Source organism: Oryzias melastigma, linkage group LG6 (genome assembly GCF_002922805.2).
Source record: "Oryzias melastigma strain HK-1 linkage group LG6, ASM292280v2, whole genome shotgun sequence".
NCBI lineage: Eukaryota > Metazoa > Chordata > Actinopteri > Beloniformes > Adrianichthyidae > Oryzias > Oryzias melastigma.
Window position 1 is genome coordinate 3353638 of NC_050517.1, and position 22550 is coordinate 3376187.

The window sequence follows — 22550 nt, forward strand, 5'->3', positions numbered from 1 at the left end:
TCAAAGATGGTTTTCATCCAAGTTCGTCATGCGGCTCCTTCCTGGAATAACCTCATCCAGAAACCGATAAGGCAGACATGTTTGATTGATTGAAGCTCAGTGAGGGAATTGTTTTAGTGATATCGGGCTATATAAATTAAATTGAATTAAATTGAAGTTTGTCTCTGAGTTTGTCTTGACTCTGTTCTGCTCCGCTGAAGTGGAGCTCTTGAAGATCAAATCTTATTATCATTACTATTTTTCCCTGAATGGAAATGATTGTAATTATTATAATTTCTGAAGATCAAGTTTCTTTCCTTCATTATTATTTCTGTTGCTTTCACTGAAACAGTTGTGTTTGTGAATTGGTTTTATCTGCTTAAAATGTGTTTTCTTTTGACATCTCTCCAGCAAATCATTCCACGGTTCAGTCGTGTGATTTGACTTGTGTTAGTCCCTCCCTGAGCCATGCAGTTATCTGGACATATCTGGAAGGGGCTCGATGTGGTTTTCAGTAGCTCACAGAACCTGCATGTCCCTGACTGTTTCCCTTCCAGGACTTAACCCGTCCCACCCTGCGACGTCACAAAATAGACAAACCTGCTTACGACAGCATCACCTGAGTGTCACAAGTGCGACCAACTTACATTTACCTCAAGAGTACGTCATCATACACTTACCACATGCACCACAATGGGACGTTCCATTTTCATGACATCTTTACAGATGTCCGTACGAGCCTCAAGGGAACTGCAAAACACACCTGTGTTCCCTATAAGACGGGCCCACTCCTCTTTATGACCCTCTACGAACCTGGACACCCCCACCCTGCTGCACCTGTCCAGGTCACACTCACAGCCCCCATTCCTTTTGCTTCTAACATCAGAACACATCTGCCAGGTGTCTGAGCGGGCATCAAGTTAATTCAAATGTTTTGTAATGATTTAGAATTCAAAAAGCAGTTTAGAGGTAAACAAAACTGTATCGTACATTAATATTCTGATGCAAATCCAGAAATTTTAAAAAATGAATGCATCTAATTGTTAGCAAAATATTTTTTGAAGGCATCAAAACAAATCTCAAGCGTGTCAGCATAACATTTACGCTTGTTTGGGCAAATTGGAACCAGGATGTAGTCAAGAACAGCATTTTAGTCATCCTTCCTTAGAGGGAGAATTATACAGTTCATTCATCACAATAAACAACCTCAAAGCGGTATTTTCATCCGTCCAAGCATTTCTGAATATTCCTCTAAAAACCTGCGGTCTGAGCACCAGCCCCTTCTCACCCACTAAAACGACTAGGTTCTCACAAGCTGATGTCACAAGGTGAGAACAGCCCCTTCCAAGAAGAGTCTGCTAACAGGATAACACAGGAGTGTCAAACTCAGTCACACAAGGGGCCAAAATCCAAAACACACCTTAGGTCACGGGCCCAACAGGACAAACATGTAGTGAACACTAAAACTACATTTTTAAAACTTTAAAACCAGAACTTTTTAACATAATTATGAACTAGATATATAGCATTACCTGTGATAATGCTAGAGTGAATGCTTTAAGCTGAATTTGACCGCCGAAGATGCTGAAATTGATAGATAAAAACACTGAAGCTGATAGCTGAAAATGCTAAAGCTCATAGCAGACTAAAATATTAGCTTAATGCCAAATTAACCTAAATAACTTAGGTTAGCCAAAACAGCTAGCATGTAGCTGAAATATTAGTTAAACTCCAAAACAGCCTAAACAATCTTAGTAAATGCCAAAATAGTCCAAAAAGCTAGTAGAATGCTAATTTTTAAAACTTTAAAATTGTAACTTTTTATCATAATTCTGAATAATAAAAAGGCAGGAATATTATTCCAGAATAAATCAACTTAAACCTTAAATAACTTTCAATATTTTACTCTCCATAAAAATGTATTTTCTCAAAATTATACAAATCAGAAATCAGCACAAGATAACATCATACCAATAAAACAAAATGATCTGGAGGGCCGGATAGAATTACCTGGAGGGCCGGATCCGGCCCCCGGGCCTTGACTTTGACACATGTGCTTGACATCATTCTGTTCAGTCCAGAAAGGATTAAAAAAAAAAGGTTTGTGACATGTGAGGAAATATTTTTTTCCAGAGCATATTGACTGTAAGAGTAATCAAAGGGCCACAGTTTCAACGCCCCCACCTATTGTACTGCTCATTTACTTTAAATCACTTTGTACCTTTATTATCATAGTATGTCATAATGTTATATAATAGTATTGATGTTTGGCTGGCTTGGTAAGATTAATCAATTCATATATTTTGACATTTAACATCAGATGATGTTTTCACAGACCAGCCTGCACGAGGCTGAAGTGGACATCTAATTTCTCTTGATCCTCTGTAGAATGTCTGCAGCTGATTGAGCTCTTTTTCTTCACTGGATGTAGGAACCATTCAATTATAACGTAGATTTTCCCTGAACTCATAACATGGAAATTTAATAAATCAGTCGCCAACTTCAGCCTCGTCCAAATTTTAAGGTGTGATGGAAAAAAAAACAATCACTAAAACTGCTGTTTTCAAAATGTAATAATAAACATAAATCCACTATTTGAACAACTTTATTAGCAGCATCCTCGTAACATTAGACAGCCGGTTGCTGAATGTTCTGCATTATTATTATTATGGTCTGTAGAACAACTGCCTCAATATGTCCATGTGTGGAGTAAAGACTCCTGGTTTTGTCTGTTAAATACAGATGTATTTTGTTTACAGTTAAAGGCTCTTTTTCTGTTTCCTCTCTGGATCTTTTCTGTACAAATAAGTTTGTATTTGTTAACTGTACTAGCTTGAAGGTTTTGGATACCCACCGGAGCAGCTGCTTTAAGAAAGAAGTGGAAACATTTTCAACACGAGACAGAGATATATATCAACGTTTAAGCATTTTAATATTGCATACAGTGTATTACTGAGCTTCTAAGAGCATGTTGGGAGCACACATTAAAAATATCTGAAACAAATGTTAAACTAAATGTTTAACATACTGTTTAACTGCTTTAGTCCTTCTAAATTGGCTGGAATTAATGTGTTAACAATTGAAAAGTTTCAGCAAATCAAAGAACATAAACACTGGAGCTCCACTGTAAAAACCTTCACTTTAAGCCATCAGCGTGTGAATGTGTCTGTGACTGTAAAGCGCTTGGGCCTTCGAGGTAGAAAAGCACTGTACAAGTATACACCATTTACCATTAGCTTACTCTATGGTTGTGCATTTTACGTAGAGCCTAGAAACTGGTTTAAAAACTTGTGTAGTGACGTGTAAACGTGAGAGTTTTGGACGTGGGAGCCCGAAATATCCCACACATACTCGTGTTTACAGACTGTTCATTGGAAGCTGCCGCTTGCACGCATGTTTCTGAGGCCGGTGTGAACGTAGCTTTGAGGAGAACCACAGCCTGTTGTATCTGTGTTTGTTCTTTTCTTCCTCTAAATTCAGCTGTTACTGCATACATGTACAGCCTCTCTTGGCATCATTTCTAACCGACAGCCCTTCTCCAGAACCCACTTAAATCTGTCTCTGCCCTTTTCACACAGAAAACATGATGGCAGGCTGCAGCAGATGGCCGGAGAGGCTTCTTGTTTCCACAGAAAGCTAATTAGAGCTCTAATCACAGCTCACCTTTACTGTCATCCGCAGACGGCTTCTACAGCAATTAGTAAAGCAGGATGCAGCCCTGTGAGTGGAGCACAATGGTTCACCCAGGGCCTGTCGTTTCAGTGGAGGCAGTGCATGTATGTCAAAATAAAGGACAAAAGAGGTCTAATGTACGGCACATCTCTGCAGCCGATGGAGGACGAGACTGTAACCATGATTACCTACTGAAACTATTTAATTAGATGCATTAATAATTGAACTAATTAGCTCCCATGTGTCTCACAAATGAAGAGGGAACCCAGAGCTTCACTTGCAGCTCATCAGCTGATTAATTAGTATGTTGATCGTTAGCTGCCTCGACTGCCTTTATGCGATCAGATGAGAGTGGATAATGAGGAATAGTGGGTCGATGGTCCTGGTTAATTAGTGCGCCCTGATCCAGGGGCTATGTTGGAACAGTTGTTTATGCCGCAGCATCTAATGAGGAAGATTTAGAGCCGGATGATCTATTAGGAAGCAGACTGCAGTGTTGTTTATGGATTGGTGTGAGTGCTGGCCTTGAAGAACCCACGGAAAATCACTGTACTGTCCCAGTAAGCTTTCAGCACCAGCAAATAATGGTCTCACTGTTAACTTAAAGTAATTGCTTTATGCCCCGTAGTATTTCTATTAATAAATCCTCAGTGAAGTGGAACTTGACTTTGAAGGCTACACACAGGCACATCTAAGGTGTTCAACTGCTTACAGAAAGATATATCAATAAATATATTAAGATACGTATGTATTAGGATGGCTTCTTCTCATTTTAACACGAAACTTGATAGTTGGTCTGGTTTAAACTCACCCAGTTCTTTAAAAGAGTAAGCTTCTAGGCATCTAACTTTACTCCTTATTGATCAGCTCATTGATTTGACTGAAATATGCAAACAGAAGAGAACGTAACAGCATCAATAGTCATTTACTTAGTAAATTCCACAGCATGAATCAAATGTATGCACTTTAAAAGCACAGCTCTCAGTTCTCTGCTCATCAGTTCTGAACCTGTGTTAAAACTGATGTCTTTAGGGGATATTGATATATTGTTTGTGTTTTTGTAGGGATCGGTCTTATAGTGAATCAGTTGGTGTTTTTAACAGGCTATCTTGACATTTTTCTCATGATAGAGGTCATATAAAGAGGTCATATCAGCTTAAATTTGCATTTCCTTATTCAAATTATGTTATGAATCTGGAGCAAACGAAAAAATGCTGTTTGAAGAAGGGTGTAGCTGTGTCATACGTGCTGCAGTGCATGCTCCTCTCCATTCTCATGCACTGATCCATGTACGGCTGAAGTGGAATCTGGATCAAATCTGTACGGCTGGATAGCTCCAATATTTCTCACCGTGTTTGCTGAACCGTTAGTTTTGTGGGTGTGAGCGGCTGTAAGCTAGCAGGAGAGAGTGTAAACAAAGGGATGATGGGAAATGGGGGAAGTCTTACTCTACACCAACAGTCCTGCTCACAGGAGGTGATCGTCTAGTAATTCCTGCTGCTCTGCAGAATCTATGTCCTAGAAAACGACATTTTTACATTTTCACTAAAAATGTCATAATCATGATAAAAAGGCCTGAAAACAGGTCAAAGATGATCGGAGGGGGTCTCTAAAGGTGGTTCCATGAGTGATTGAAAGTGCAAATAATAAGTAGATTTTAAAGAACTTTATCAAACCTGATAAAGGAGAAATTTTCACCTAATCTATGAACACATTCAATTGAAGGCTTCAATAGCTGGAAATATTGAATCCTGGAGATGCAACAATTCACTTTCACTTTGTTTTACATCATGGTTCAGTTTTGGTTTGATTTAGGATTTGTTTATTACAAAACAACAACAACAAACTCAAAGTTTAGATAATCAAATAACAATGAAGATCAAACTTTTAATTGGATTAAGCCCAATGAGATGTAATAAAACATTATGGTATGCAGCAGGAATGCTACGATTCAGTTAGCATTGGGGTTTGGGTTTTACAGTACATAAGGTTTGTACAAATAGTTTGAATAAAGAATTTATGCTCCCCCTGGTATTCATTTAGATCAGGGGGGTCAAACTTGGTCGCACAAGGGGCCAGCTAAAATATTAGCTAGACTTCAAATTAGCCTAAAAAAAAAAAAATCCCCAAATAGCTAGCATGTAGCTAAAATATTAGGTAAACTAAAAAAATCTTAGTAAATGCCAAAATAGTCCAAAAAGAGAATGAAAGTTTTTAAAACTGTAACTTTAACATAATTATGAATAATACAAAATATGTTTGGTCAAAATTAGAAATAAGCACAATATAGCATATGAAGATGAATAAAAACAGGCAGGAATTTTAGTCCAATCAACTTAGACCTTAAATCATTTTCAATATTTTACTCTCCATAAAAATATATTTTGTTAAAATTTTACCAATTAGAAATAAGCGCAAGATAACATTGGGCCACAATAACAATAAAATAAAATGATCTATAGAATTACCCGCAGGGCCGGATCCGGCCCCCGGGCCTTGACTTTGACACATGTGGTTTAGAGTAAAAAAATAAAGGCAAAAGTTTACAAAATAGTGGCACACATTTGTAACTTAAATAGGAATGTGAGTTGGTGTGTTCTCCGACTTCCTGCGTGTGGTTTCTTAATCTATATTAACTAAAAAACTCTTCTTTCTTTGTGATCATGGTCCTGGTGTGGTTATCATGTAAGGGTCTGTTTAAATCTGCTGACATGTCCAGATTGAGCCCCTTCTCCAGCCCTAAGAGGCTGTTTACTGCTCCCTGAGGAGAATAAACAGAACATCTGATTCCTGCGGAGCATGTCAAAGTTGCCATCCAATCACCTGTAAAATAGTCCATACTTCCTGTCATGACAACCTATGAAATCATCCTGTCACTATTCTGAAAATATATAGGCAATTTCCATCAGAAAAATCAAAAATATTGTCATAAATGTGTTTTCGTTTAGATCCATAATCAATAAACAGAAGTAATTGTTGGAAAGTGTGTCCTTGCTCCAACAACTGTGCTATATTTTAACCACATCTTATCAATATTGCATAGAAAAGCATATTGCTGTAGAGAAGAGGATGCGCGCGCATGCCCTACCCGGGCACCGGTGCGCATCTGCGCGCGCACAGCTCCGACCGCATCTGTGGAGCTGAAAAGCCCCGGCTTTCTGCGGGTCGCCCCGGAGATAATTGGTGTCCTTGGAGTTGAATAAGCTCATTCTAAAACACCTCAGGCCCGGGCTGTTCCGGTGTGTCACTGTCTATTGAATAATTGATTCCAAGAAGGAGGGGCGGCTCCTATCAGATCCCAGCATAATGACTTGATATAATTAGCGCGCGGCGCTGAGAGAGAGAGAGGGAGAGAGAGAGGAGGGAGCAGGAAAACATTGAGTGTGGGAGGTTTTTTGCAGAGGGACAGAGAGGGAGGGAGGCTGGTTTTAGGGGAGCAGCCTGTGCAGATATACAGACATACTTGTGCTCTGACATCAGCCCGATAGGACGCAGGCACTCCCGCTTCCAGGACGCGTCCCCTCCGCCAGGAAAGGTGAGCCTCCAGGACGCAGATCCCCCCCATCCAGCGCAGACGTCTCGATCGATCGAGGACGATGAGGAACGGAGCCGAAGTTTGACGGAAAGGCTCTTTTACGCGCCGCGTCCGCGCGCCCCGCTTCGACGCAGCAGGCAGGAAGGAGGGGAGTTTCTGCGGGAGAAGCCTTTTCCTGAAGGATGGTGCTGGACAAGGAGGAGAGTGAGTTGGTTTCGCGGCTACACCTGCATGTGCTCCACTTTTCCCGCTCTCATTGTTCCACTGTCAAGCTGGAGTTGTGTTACAGTCATTAAACTTTATCACTCTGGCGTGGGTGTGCAGGACTGCACGCGCGCCGCTCACAGCCTCTAATTAACCACAAGACTTCATCAAAGAATGGAGGAAAACAAGAATTAAAAACAGGAGCAGCTACAGCAAAATGATGACAAGAAGCTGCTACAAATTCATCAAAAGTTCATTTTTTGAATCTGAAGGGGGGGGGGCATTTAAGTACAACATAAAGAGTTTCATATAATTTTGTTTAACAACAATTAATTTTAACAATTCATGTCATAACTTGAGACACAACGTTTCTAAAAGTATTTGTGCTGCAATCACAAAATTATCTTTTTGAAAGCAAAAAAACAAGTTTGTAAATGCAAAGCAATGTTTTTGAAAGCAAATATTAAATTTTATTTTTGCATGTTATGAATCTTTATTCTTAACATTTTATATTTGTTTGCATTTTAGCAAATTTTGATCTAAAAACTGACTTTTGCTTGCAACATGGTGGAACAAAAATCACTCCCTATTCCGCCAGCAACCTAAGGTGTGTTCTGAATTTAGCCCCCGTGGGACTGAGTTTGACACCCTGGGTTTAGACTGATTCAAGACGGATCAATCTGGTTGATTGGAATCCATTCATCGATTAAGTCGATTAATCGTTTCACCTGTAACATTGTTGCTGAAGCTGTTGCCTCTCAGACTTCTCGTCACTCTTCACCTGCTCATGTCTTTTCAGGTGTGTCTCTCGTGTCCCTTCAGTCCAGAGAGAAGCCCAGAGGCTGTGCCGGCTGTAATGGGAAAATCCGGGACCGCTTCATGCTGCAGGCCTTGGACCGGTTCTGGCACGAGGACTGTCTGAAGTGCGCCTGCTGTGACTGCCGCCTGGGCCGGGTGGGGTCCACGCTTTACACCCGCTCCAACCTCATCCTCTGCCGCAGAGACTACCTCAGGTGAGGCCTCCAAGAGGAGGACATGGAGGACGTGACTCTTGGCTGCTCTAAGTTAATCTTTTAAAGTCTGATGTGTTTCACCTGCTTTAACTTCAGGGCTCACTAGAAGTGTTCAGACTGATTTTTCTTGGTTCTGGAGCACGTTGTACCTCAGAGGTTTAAGTGTTTAACAAAGCTGGCACCGAATGCTTCAGTCAGCAGAGAGCTTCCAGTTTGGAAAAACAGTAATGGATCAGGCAGGCTGCCGACCTTTCAGTACGATCTGAATCATTGTTAAATCCATCCATCCATTTTCTGAATCCCTTTTGGGTGGGGTGGGGGGTGGGGGTGGGGATTTGCTGGAGCCTATACCAGCTTCTGTTGGATGAAGGCGGGGTACACCCTACACAGGTCACACATTCCCATTCACACTCAGGCACAATTTAGAGTCACCAATGAACCTCTGCAGCATGCTTTGGGGTAGTGGGAGGAACCTGGAGAAGACCCACATGCACGAGGAGAACATGCACACTCCACACAGGAAGATGCTGCCAGGATTTGAACCAGGACCTTCTGAGTCAGAAGAGAGAAGCTTGTTCTACATGGGTTCCAGTTTTGCCTCTTTTTGCTACAGTTTTAAGTGGACGTTCACTTGAGTTTGACTTGTGTTTTAGACAACAGGTAATGTGTAGGAAGCAGGCACGTGCACACATTGGGCCTTAGGGGTGCTTGAGCTCCTGCCCTTTTTGCCCCGTTCTATTTTTTTTTGTTTTTGATTTTTTTTTTTTACCATTTTTAAGTGTTTATTTGTATTTACATGAATTAACTCTTGTTAGTGATATAAGAAAAAAAACGTTGCCACGAAAGCCCCCCGGTGTTCTATCGTACCTCCACTCCACTCAGACTCAGAGAGAAAGAGAGAAACTTCTGCTGCTCCTCAGAGAACTGAAGAGGTGTGACAGTAAAACAGCTTAAACCTGTGAGTTCTGGTCTAACTTTTCAACAAACTTTAAATGAGGTTATATTTCAGAAAAACGCTCTATATTAGTCCAGGAGTCCGTTTCTACTTCAGCTTGACGACTGAGCGCGGAGCATCAAGTCAGAACACAGGTCGTGCAGGGACAGGAAGTTGGGTATTAAGTACACAGTAAAAAACTGAGGGAATTTTACAAATAAAAGAGCCATATTTATGGGGAGTACATAGCTTCCTCTTTACAGGCCTGAAACTAAATTAATCTGTTTAATGTCATATTTTTGGATTAAAATTGCCTTCTTTCAATTTTGTTTCATTCCATTTCTCAATTTTTTGTATTAAAATCTTTGAAATTCATAACAAAATCATGTATTTAAAGGACAGGATGCAAAAGAGAGTGTAGCTGGCTGTGAATATAAAACAAACAGCTGTCAAAACCAGGAAAATGTGTTTAAACCCAAAATAAATAAACTACAATGGGATAAAAACCCATGGAGAAATAAAGAGAGGAAATGCAGATGACCTGACAATGTAGAACTGAAAACCTTTTATACACTGAGGACAATTAACAAAAATGAAAACAGCTGCAGACGATCACCATGAACCTGAAGTGACAGGAGACAATCTGACTAAAACTCCACTGAAACACTCAAATCCTCACAGCAACAGTCTGATAATGACATTAAATAATAATAATTCAACATTCTGACAAGGAAAGTTGTTGGATCTGTGTTTAAAATATTACAATTTATATTAAACTTGATTCATGTTGATTCTGCTGCGTCACAATGACAAAATAAAGAGCCTTCAGTGTTTTAATGCTTTGGATGTTTTCCCAAGTCGATGATAATAAATTGTTTACATAAACAATGACACTTGTATCACCTAGCTGAGTAATTGTTTCCTAATGTATCTTCATATATTTATATTTTCGTTAATTTCAATATCATTTAAAGCATAAGACAAACAAACATAAAACGCGTTTTGTGTTGTCCTTTTCTAACTTTGAGCCCCTCAAAAAGCCTGTGCATGTCCCTGGAAGGAAGTAGGGTTGGGCAATCCCTTTTGGAAGGCGTGGGGTTGCTGGAGCCTATACCAGCTTTTGTCGGACTTGACTGCCATGTACCGGACCGCCATGTACCGGACCGTACTGGACCGCCCCATACCGGACCGTACTGCACCGGACCGCACTGTGCCGGACCACACTGTACCGTACCGCCATGTACCGGACCGCCCCATACCGGACCGTACTGCACCGGACCACACCGTACCGGACCGCCCTGTACTGCCCCGTACCAGACGGTACTGGACCATACTGTCCCGGACCGCACCATACTGGACTGCCCCGTACCGGGCCGCTCTGTACGGGACTGCACCGTACTGGACAGCACTGTACCGGACCGCCCCGTACTGGACCGTGCCAAAGACTCTTTTAGCTAATTCTCCAATGTTTATTGACTGTGATCAATACATTCAATCATTGGTTTCTCAGAGTTCTTGATAAAATAATCAAAGCTAACATCAAAATGCTCTTTCATTGATTTACAATCCTTTCCAACTGCGGTCAAATGAGCCGCCGTTCACATTTCCGTGGTCACATCAAGAAGCTCCGTGGAGTCTGGTGGAGATTTTCCAGCGTTCTCAGTCCTGCTACCGTAAGTATTGGATGAAACTCACACCAAAAATCCAGTGATGCTGATTTGACCACAGAAATGTGAACGGCGGCTCATTTGACTGCAGTCAATGTGAAGATACCATCTTCTCTTCTCCAGAACCTGAACTAGACACTAGGAACAGATGAGGGTTTAGTGCATGTGCAGCAGAGCTGTTGATGGAAAGAAGATCATTCATTCAAACAGAGTCTGTCCAAGACAGTTTGATTGATTTAAAAGGAGAAATACTTGGAAATGTAAAAACAAAATGATTTCTGATGACATTTGTTCTCTTTCAGAAGAGAAATGACAAAAACATGTTAAAAACTCTAAAAACAGGATTTTCATGGGAGGGGGACTTTAAAGGAGCTCCGTGTCTAAACTTTAAAGTCACAAACATCTGTTAGACCCAGCATTTTTTTTGAGACGGGACACAATTGGTAGATAAACTATTATGCATTCAAAGTGTTCAGCTGAGCACCGCTAGCTTGATGGAGAAAGTGTGTGTTAGCCTGGGGGCGGTGCTTGCAGCAGACTCTTCCTGGAAGGGGTGGTGCAGGTTTTTAGAAGAGTACTCAGAAATGCGTGAACAAATCCAAATACTGGTTTGGGGTTCTTTATAATGAGGAATGATAAACATTATAATACACTTAAAAGCTGAAAAAGTTGATTTTGGATGGCATACTTTAAGGCGGCAGTTCGAGCCTCACGGGGACTGAGAGATACACCTGCACTCCCTCCTGTCTACATCCCTCCAGGGCCAGGACACCCAAAAACCTGCAGCACCCACATGGGTGCCTTTGACTACGGCTTTTGGTGTAGTTTGACAGTAACGTTGGATTGAAATAGCCAATCTAATGGAGGTACAGTTGAAATGAAATACGAAAAGTAAAAAAACTAATCAACCAATACTGCCAACACTCTGAATCCACTCGTGTGGATTCAGAGTGAATCCTTCTTTACTTTGTTACTTTACTATTGCAGTTACAATAACACATAAATAAGTCAAACTTTTAAAAACTATGATTTACTTCAAATTTCAGCCTCTTTGCTTTATCACATCTTTCCTGTGATGGACAGAAACATACATTCAGCACTTCTAGAAGTCAGTGAACAGAAGATTTATGGATACAAAATACAGTCAGAGAACTTTCAGGTTATAAAGCCTTCCTAATAAATCAACTCAATGGTTTAAATACTACACTGACACCAAGCATGACGGTCTTTTCCTAAATTTAAATGGGAAGGTTCATCTTTGAAAGAGAAAACGTCAAAACTACAAGATTTGAAAATAAGCAGAGGAAAGGTACAGACCGCATCTTCTTAGATCATTCTTTAAACAAGTGCTGTGATTTTATATTTACCAAAAAAACAAACGTATTCCTGTTAAGTTGTTATTATTATAACTTTATAAAGAATACTTGAGCATCTTGAATCAAACTAGCATATTTTATTCTATCTGTTTTTCTCTGAAATTAAATAAAATATGTTTGCTTTTAAGATTTTTAAAACTGTTACAATAACTCTATGCTCAAAAATACATAAAGGAAAAAATGTAAAATTATTTGTTTTTGTTTTATTTGAAAGATTTAGAGTGAGACACAATAGCTAGCTTAGCCACAGTGAGGTGTGTCGGTTTTCCTAAAGCGGTGAAGCTACTCGTGACATGTTTTTGAAGAGCTATTTTAGGTGGAATTTGCACTTTTTTTTTGGCTTTATCACAACTCTAGATAAAGCAAAGTATTTGAAGTTTACACAGAGATGTCTTCAGCTAGCAAAGTGTTGTTTGACATCTGGACCGAGTGAGTGTGATGTCACTCATAAATCATGTCTTTTTCTGGTTCCAACAAAATGAAGTCAATTCAGTTGCCATGTTGGAACCAGAAATTGTCTGTGAGCAGTGGTTGGTTTGAGTCACCATTTCTATGGCAACCTCTCTCTCCAGTCAGGAGTGAGCATGTTGGAAGACCACGCCCCTTCCACTGAAAGTGGGCTACAGAGATTCTGTCAATCAAACACTTTGAATATTTGATGTGAAACTGCATATTTTTATTGAGGCATCTGATTGGCCAGTTTATAACTTTAATAACTTGCACTACAGAAAAAAATATAATAAAAATAAAAATTAGGATTACCAAGAAGATGGTGAGAAAATGTAGGTTATTCTGACCATAGGACAACTGAGTAGCTGTTCATTTCTCTATAGAAAACTATGGGATTTTGACTTTTTGGAACCAGCAGGTACTTCCTGTTTGGAACACGAGAGGCCGGGGTCACTCAGTCCAGTTCTCATATACAGTCTGCTCATTTGCAGCTCACATAAATATGGTAATTATGTTGCTTTGAAACTAAAAACAGGAAAAGACCAGATTTATTAGCATTTATTTGAGAAAAAGGAGATAAACCAACACAAACTTCCGTTGCTATTAGCTAGCTTTTGTTAGTGAAGCTAGCTAAAGGCTGCCCTGAAAGTGTAAACAAAGTTCAAACCCATGTCAAGAGTTTATTTTATTAGGGACACATGCAGTGTTATGTGACCTACACGCTTGACCTAATGCCAATAAAACATGATAACTTTTATGACAGTTATTGTAGCAGACTGTATTTACAACACACACTTTCAAATGAGGGGCTGGCTAAAGTGGCTAGTTTCAGAGCTCAAATGCGTTTTTTTAACTTTAGAAATGTGCCAATGGTGTTAGGTCAGCAGGAGAACTCCTGATTTCTCAGCCACATTGCTGAGCTCATGTGTTAGTCTCATGTACGATCCAGCTGGATTTGGTTGGGGCTAAGTCGCTCATTAGCTGTGCTGCACTTAAGAGACCAAAACCCTTTTGACAGTTAAATTGGCTAGATTGCCTCCTGTTTTCCTCATCATCGCAAGGGCGCAGACCAAAAGCCTTTGAAGAGCGGGATTAAAACCATGTGATTTTTTTTAATTGGACCATTAGTAGAGAATTAGCATTGAGCTTCGTAGCCTCGTTAAGGAACGGGGAAAAACCCACCAGGTGCCTGTGAAGGACTCAGGCTCGTTAGATCAGAACATTCTGTTAATTAGGACTCGCTTTTGTTCCCGCGTTAGTCACTCACTTGATGACGTTTTCCATTTGTTGCCTTGGTTGGGGGGTTTTCAACGCTTTCCTCTGTTACTCTATGGATTTCAGTTTTTTTATATTTCCTCCCAAGTCTCCCTTTTTTCTTTGGCCTCTAATAGACTATGGAAATCAGCCACTTGTCTTCATCCGTTTGAGGCTGTGAGAGCTATTTGTTCATTCTGCTGGAGGTGAATGAGAGGTGAAACCATCTGCAGATGGCTTGAACATTATTTTAAGCAGCAGCTGAGAGCCTCTCAGGTAGTTAGTTAGCTGGACTCGAAAAAAGAGTGATATCCTGGTCTATAAAAATAAAACACTTTACTGCTGTCTTTTCCTTTTTCTTTATCCTCACCGGACAGATTTGAATTTTCATTTGGTTATGAGAATTAGAATAAACTGACTTTTCTAGGAAAATAAAGTTTTGCTGAAGTAGCAGGCGCCTAATATGGACAAAAAACTAAAACTCTGACTTCACGCTTTGTTGCCAGAATAAAGCAGACTTTATTAAAAGACAGGAACACATTTCTTTTATTCCCAGCTGGCTGACGGCGTTGTTGGAGTCTTTAATCACTCTGTTTTTAACAATGGAAACAACATTAGTCTCTTAATTTAACAGCCAAATCGTAATAACTTTGACCAGACATAACTTCTCAGTAAAATAAAAAAAAAGATTCAGCAACAACATTTTATCTGGTAACCAGTAAAATCTCTGGTAAGTAGATCTGTGTGCAGCAGATGATGAAGCGACAGTATGTAGTTACTGTATATTTCAGAGTAAAAGTCGCGTTTTTTTGCATGGTTTGCCCGGTGGTGGCTATGCTCAGGTCCGACATGTATGATTTTTTAGGGGTGAAACGGATCACAAAACTCACGGTTCGGATCGTGTCACGGTTTTGGGGTCACGGTGAAGTCCAGTGCGATTTTTTTTTTTCTCTTCATTATTATTATGTATGTTTTCTGGCTGCTACAATTTATAGCTCAAAAATATGACAATCTTACTACTTGGAATTAGAATTTCACTTTCAACATTTCGTGTTTTTTCTGCTTTGACAGCTTTATAGCTACAAACATTTCAAATTCTCAGAGTAGCCAGTAAAACTTTGAAAAAAGAGTAATAAAATTAATGGTTTGTTGCAACCATAGTTTAATGACACAACGGCAGTTCTTATTATGTGGAACTCACCGAGTCGTCGCTTCATAATTGCAATTAGGGGAATGATCCGAATCGTTTCCACACCTGAAGTAGCTCACAAATGTTCAGGTCCCCACTTTTAAATGATTGTTTTGAAACGCAGCATGAGCAGCATCTGTGAGACACAGGAACCCTTTATCTCAGCGCTTTCTTCTCCCTGCAGATGCTATCTGAAATGTATCCATGTGTGCATCCAGATTAAAGGCCTGCTGGTCACCCTCTCCCCCTCTGCAGGCTCTTTGGGGTGACGGGGAACTGTGCAGCGTGCAGTAAGCTGATCCCCGCCTTTGAGATGGTGATGAGAGCCAGAGACAACGTCTACCATTTAGACTGCTTCGCCTGTCAGCTCTGCCGCCAGAGGTAAGATTAGGGGAGCAATTAGCCGGGGAGATCAAATTCAGTTGACTTATCTGGGAGGTGTACTGTGAGCTCATTGGTCATTATGAACATATTACCAGTGCTTTGTAATCAGAACGTGATGAAATCCACACGGTGTGAAAGCTGGAGGGGTTAAAGACTTTGTATATCACTCGGAAAGTTAATCAGGCCACAGTCACGCAAGATTAATTTTCTAATTATCACAGCAGTGAATGCATGATCTATGAAAACACGGATGCAGTGCTGGTGGGGGACGTCATGATTAACTTCAAGCCCAGCGAGATTCAAGGCTCGCCGTTTCATCATTTTACTTCTCTCTGCAGATTTTGCGTGGGAGACAAGTTTTTCCTCAAGAACAACATGATCTTGTGCCAGCTGGACTATGAAGGAGGCCATCTTAATGGTAGCTCTGAGAGGCAGCCTCAATAAGAGGTAATATTCTGATGACGATGAATTGCAGCCTCAACCAGCTGACAGAATGAGGTAAACCATGCACACACAAATCTGGACCAAGTACAAGACCGTGTCGTATTAGACCATATGGAGGCTGAGGACATTTAAGCCCATCCAGAGAAAAACTAAACATGACTTTTACTCAAAGCTACCCAATAACAACAAATAAAAAGCTGAAATATCATTTTGCATGTAAAAAGGTTAATTTGATGAAGGTATTAAATGGGACAGCATCCTTGGTCCAAAGAGGCCCTCAAATCTCACTGACATGATAATGTAGTGGCCTCTGGTGTCTTTCTAGACTAAATTTACTCAACATTGGCCATTTAGCCAGTTTACTCTGCTTTAAAAGAAGAAGGTTTTGTGTAGCATCATTAAAGTAACACACATGCATGTTTTCCACGAGGCGACAAAGACATGCAGCTTAGCCCCATCCCATTAAACGTAATCTGTAAGGGGTGCATGGGCTCACATTAAAGGGACAAAGTGTCAGTAACCATCAAGTTTCTTTAAAAAAAGGAAACAGGCATTAAAATAAAGTCAACACACTGAATATGGTGGGAAAAAGTCAATTTACAATGTAATTAAATAAAGCTTCTTTGTGAGAGTGCACCAAAAAGCCCTGCGCTGAGAGCACTAGCATCTCTAATTCTAGCTGTCATTGATGAGTTAATAAAAAAACATTAATGTTGAGATATAAATAATGTTATAAAATACTTTTGCTGATGGCTTTCAGATTTAAAATGAATGTTTTATTTATTTTTAATGAGAAAGCTTTTTTGTAAGTGACCCATTTTACCTTAGTGTGTTCAGGTGAAGCCATGCTACGAGTTGAGTTTATCAAATGTTTTGACTGCTTTGCTTAATAATAATAATTAATATATAAACATATCATTATGATATTTTACATCACAGGCCACTTTACATTTTCCTCTGTGATGAAGTGTGAGTGTTAGCTCTGGTCCAGGCGCATAGTGATCCGCCCTGGACCAGAGCTAACACTCACACTCACTAAATAGTGAGAGCTAGCTCACTAGCTAGTAAGCTAGCTCTCACATAGTATATTATTTATAGTATTTTATCCTATGAATTCAGAGTTCTGACTTTAAAGTCAGAATTTTTCATGGGCTTTTTTTCCCTTTTCAGTGGCCCTAATCCTCTTCCGAAGTAACACAATCAAATGTCATACATTGTTTTTTCTCAGTTTCCCAAGTGAAACCAAAGAGTGGTCTGATTTAGCACTGGGCCAGTTTTAAACATTTGGAAATTCGTTCTTTGCTAACAAGTTAACAGATTTAACATTTCAGATGTGTCTTTTGTGACATTTTGTTTCATTTTTCATTTTAGTTTTATTGAGCCATAATCAGATATTATTCCATGTTTGGGTTGATGTAGGTTTTATTTGCTACTTTATTATCTTATTCCCACCATATTCTAGCTCCCTTTACTGCTTATGACTGCATCTTAACAGACTGAACAGCAAGTAACTCTCAGGTTATGCACTTTAGTATCTTAGAAAGCCTTGAAAAAACGATGTAAAATGGAATAACTGCTTTAGATGTGTCTTTATGAGCTCGTGTTTTCACATTAACGACCTCATGATGTCATACAACTCAAGAAGCTTCAACTGTGTGTTGTTTTGTCATCTGACTCAGTGTGGTTTGAACAAAGAATGGTCCTCCCCACCCGTTAGTGTTGACACTAATTCTCCTGGTGGCGAGGTTGTTCTGTGTAAAATTGGAAATGTTTTTTTCGGGTAATCACGCGGCGTTCTGCAGGTCTGTATTCTGAGGTTCTGTTGTAACTGTTTCAGTTTCCTCTCACATAACGCCCAGGGGACTCGTTAGGAACAGGTTATCAACAACATCCAATCTGTTTTTAGACTGTTAGCAGCGTATGTCATAGCAAAGGGGGTCAGAATTAATCATACTCCTGATCCGCTCATCATTATTTCAACTCAGAAGGTGTGTTTTTCTGAAATGGTGATTAAGTTGATGAAAAAAGCAACTAGCTGAAAGATTTGGCTCTTTTTAACATGTTCTTAGGGCATTTTTCTCATGATGGAAGTGAGACTAAACGAGAACGGGAAGTTATGGTTGTCCTTAACATTTGGTTAACTGTTAATATAATAATAATTAAATTAAGTTAATATAATAGTAAATATAATAGAAAGAACTGTCAGGACACCGTTTCCCACAATGCATTGTTTGTAGTCGTTGAGGCAGCTTGCAGTCAGCGCAGTGCCAGATTCCAGCTGCACTCTCCTTGGAAGGCGCCTTGCACCCGCCTCTGATACTTTTATGATGATTGACATGTGATGTCAGAGCAAAAACTACCCAACATGCACCACAATCCAGGCGCTTTTATTTAAAAGGGACAGGTAAAAAAAAAAACATTGTTACTATTTCAAATGCGGCCGATGCATGTCCATAGGCTCATTTGCAGACCCGGTCTTATGAAAGTCAGCTGAGCGGCTTCTGAGGACTGTGAGCTGGGGTTGCTGGGAAATGTAGTGTGTTTAGAAATCTGGAAACAGCTCCCGCCGGTGACCAGAGGGGGAGACAGAACTCTGACTCCTGACATTATATGAACTGAATCTCTCTTTCGCAATGAAGAGGAGGGCTGTCAGCAAAGATGTAGTTGACCCAAAGTAAAAATAAAACTGGGGATCTTTTTATTATTGTCTCGATGAGGCTCTGCACTACAGTACCCATAATTCTTCAACACCATCACATAGTGTGACTTTGTAGTTTAACAAAGTCGCACTAAAACATTTTGGCAGATTTTTGAGCACCGTTAAGCACAGAAAACTAATTGGAGGTTATTAAGCACAACTGGCACTCATCCTTAAAGTGCACCAAATCATAAGGCAGATTTTCTAATTAAGATTAAAAAATGAAGAATTTATGTGGACCTTATGGTTCAATAATGTAGTAAGAGTCACTTAATTGGCTCTTATCTCATTTGGGTTTGCTAGGTATACATATTTCTGTCTGATTTCCACCACACAGGAAATGAACCCTTTTTTAGCTGCAATCGTTCTGTATTTGCTGCATTCAGATGATCATATATAAAACAACGTGTCTTTTGAAAAGAAGTCCTATTAGTTCATATTTAGAAAAATACACATTTCTCCTTATGTTTTTGTTTTATTAATGCTAAAAAAACAACATTTTCTAATTTGATTTATTATAATAAGAACATTTAGATAAATTAAAAAGGTGTTTTGTTTTTCCTGAAGGCTAAAGTAAGCGTTTGTGGCTCCTCCTGGGTTGTGGTCAGTCAGAAATCGACCTGAACGGCTCTTTAAGGGTCAAAGGGTCAATGGTGGCCACTGGCAGCCAAGCAGCGGCGGGCCGGCATGGCGAGCTCTGCTGCCCAGAGATCAGTTCATCATGACTGGATCCTCACACAGAAAGAAGCATAGTCTTCAAACCTCTGAGGAGGTGTTCCTGTTTGGGCCTTTGTCTGGTTCTTTTTGAATTCTTGTACGCTTGAGGAAGAGTTCTGGGCTGCTCCACGGCTGTGTATCTGCGACAGCCAACAGACATTTGTTACATAAATCCTTTTTTCAGTATTTTTTATCAGCTTCTCATTTGTTTTCCTTTTTGAAATTACAAATGATTTCTGCAGAATTCAGTCGTCAAAACTCCTTCCTCACGGTTCATATCTGGCTGACTGAAGCTGATCCAGCTCTGATGCCCTCAGATCTTCATTCTGGTCTGACTTTGAGGTGGAGTTGAGGATCATAAAGGATCGGTTCACTTTTTACTCATCGTTGTCACAGTTTATGGTCTGCAGATGTTCACAGTCTGTGGAATCGCTCAGACTCGGCCATCTGAACGGCAAAAAGCACTCCAAGATTTTGTGATGCTTGTTGGTTTTCTGCTGGCTTTGTTTTCACATTTTTAAAATGATCCACTTCACACACCGATATAGAATGAAGTTAATATCCAAAGAATTCAAGAATTAAGATTTTTGGGGATTATTGTTGATGAAAATTTAAAATGGAAGCAACATATTGCTTAAACAACAAAAAAAAGTAAAAATGTTGAACAAAGTTAAATATTTGGTAAATTACCAAGCAAAGCATATTTTTCTCCCTGGTTTTTCCATATTTTTTATATTGTTTGGAAGTCTGGGGTAAGTGTTATGAATCAAACCTAGAACCTTTAATAATGTTGCAAAAATAATCATTATTTGCATACGACTCCTTACAATGAGAACACCTCTGAACTATTTCTGAAGTCACAAATACTCAAATTTAAAGATTTATGTTCTTTGCAGACACTGCTGGTGATGGCTGAGGCCAAAAATGTCATGCTGCCATGTGGTTTACAAAATCTTTTCATTACAAATAAATTAAATAGCAGAATAAATGATGACCTAAAAGTACCTAAAGTAAATACTACACTTCAACAAATGATTATTTCCTTTGCTGGGGTCAAAACATGAATTCCTTGGATTGTGACCTGAAAAAGTGTCTAAGTATTTGTTTTAAATTTAAATGTAAAATGATTGATTATGCAGCATAATGTAAATATAGTGTTCCAGATTATATTATTGTTTTTATAATGGATCCTCATTGTGTGTTCTCATTTATTCATCCGTGTGAATCATGTGAAATAATAAGGATGGGGCAGGGATTCATTAGACCGGTCCTCATCCTAGTCCTGTTCTTTAAGTAGATTGTATGTATTGTACATCCTAACTGAAAAATAAAAGAATATCTTCTAAAAATGTTAAAAACAGACATTTACAGGACCCATGAGATTTAGTTTTCATTTTTTGGATCTATTTTGATCTATTTACAAAGCGTTCCTGGTGGTCACTTAATTATGATGATGCTGTTTTTAATGAAAATTTAAAAAAAACTGTTATTTTCTTGGACATAGTTTCTGCAGAGTGGCAGGAGTTCATTAGAATTTTACCTCTGACTTGGGGGTGGGGGTAGAGTGGAGTAAGCCTGCGACCATTTCCCATCATCCCTTTGCTTACACTCTCTCCAACTAGCTTACACCCCCTCAAACCCCAACCTAACATCATCGGTCAGTCGTCCAGCGTATTTTCTACGTAACACATGCAAAATTGTCTTGTCTTTTTTCATCTTCTACTGATTCACAGTGAGATGAATATGAAAATACTAAGAAATCCTCTTAAATCTTAGTTTTTTTTATATATATATTTCCTAAATCAAGAGTAAAATGCTACAAGAACATGTTCAAAACCCTTAAACACTTTCAGTGGAATGTGTCTTTAATTTAAAATATTACTCAAATAGAAGTAAGTAAGTTTTATTTCTATAGCACCTTTCACAGACAAAAAGTCACAAGGTGCTTCACAAGTTAAAAGCATAAAAACAAAAACTTCAGAAGGTAAAAATGTTTAAGACAAAGCTTTGCAGGTTAAAAACATAGAAGATAAAACCTCAAACTAAGAGACATAAAAGACACAGAAGAAGAAGAGAAGATGATCCCAGGTGATCCCAGCTGATCCCACCCGCTGGAGAATAGGAAACCAGTCGTGATTTAGCCGGATTGACCGAAGGTTTCATGTAATACCACAAAAAGCAAACCAAAGAAAGATGAAGAATGGTCTAAAATTGTGTTAATTAAGCTTTCTGAAGGTTTAGCATGAAAAAACTGTTCCAATCATATGGTGATAGAAATGCCTAAAATCCTGTTTTGGTTCTGTGATTTGTGTTCACACAGACATGTTTGCAGCTTCCATGAGTTCTATTAGTTCCTCCTGAAGCGTTTTACATTTTAAGATCAAAGTTCTAACCTTTCAGGTAACATTTGAATTTGAAATGAATTTGATGATCTCATCAGTTGTGTTCATTCTGTGCAGATGAAGAGAAGGAACCACAGCGAGGAGGCCGAACCCTGGACTGACACCAGAGCTCTCTCCTCTTCTGCATCTTCCTCAGACTGAACTCTGATGCTGCTCTCACTTCCCTCCCAAACGCCTCATGGATGAAGTTCAGCCAATCAGGCCACACAGATTCAGCCGCTTCGTCCGCTGAGGAGGAGCGGCCAGTCCTCTGTGGTTGTCCCGTTGTTCTGGCAGACGAGCGTCTGCTCCAGTCAACCGACCCCTCTTCCCAACAGGGACTTGTAACGGATAAAAACTCGTTTCCAACTGTTTCTGGAAAGGATGAAAAGCTGGTCACGCTTTCTGCCTCTGCACCCAGTAGACTTCAGACCCTCGTTATTTAATTCTTTCCTTTAATCTCAAACTGATTTTTCTTGACTTATTAAAGTTGACTTTTATCAACTGTTTAAGTGGTTGTCATTCATAAAATTAGATCAGGACAACACGTTTTTACTTATAGAATGCTGATTATGGAAAAGTGCTTTTGATTAAAACAAAAGGTCTTTTCATGATGTGTTTGTCTCAACCCTTACTTTTCAAATGTGACCTCT

The 22550-nt window shown here is 39.5% G+C and overlaps 1 protein-coding gene across 2 annotated transcripts; it reads left to right on the plus strand.

Annotated features, from left to right (window-relative positions):
- Positions 1-6907: 6907 nt before the first annotated feature.
- LOC118597861 (rhombotin-1-like) lies at positions 6908-22404 on the plus strand. 2 transcript variants are annotated; one of them, XR_004947987.1, is made up of 5 exons: positions 6908-7390; positions 8190-8403; positions 15529-15654; positions 15996-16155; positions 21976-22404. XR_004947987.1 is itself a non-coding variant. In XM_024282474.2 (5 exons), the coding sequence occupies exons 1-4, from the start codon at positions 7369-7371 to the stop codon at positions 16099-16101; spliced, it is 468 nt and encodes a 155-aa protein (XP_024138242.1). In that variant the 5' UTR covers positions 6913-7368; the 3' UTR covers positions 16102-16104; positions 21976-22404. The 2 variants fall into 2 exon arrangements, 1 of the variants encoding a protein (XP_024138242.1); XM_024282474.2 differs by having other exon boundaries at positions 6913-7390; positions 15996-16104.
- Positions 22405-22550: the final 146 nt, after the last annotated feature.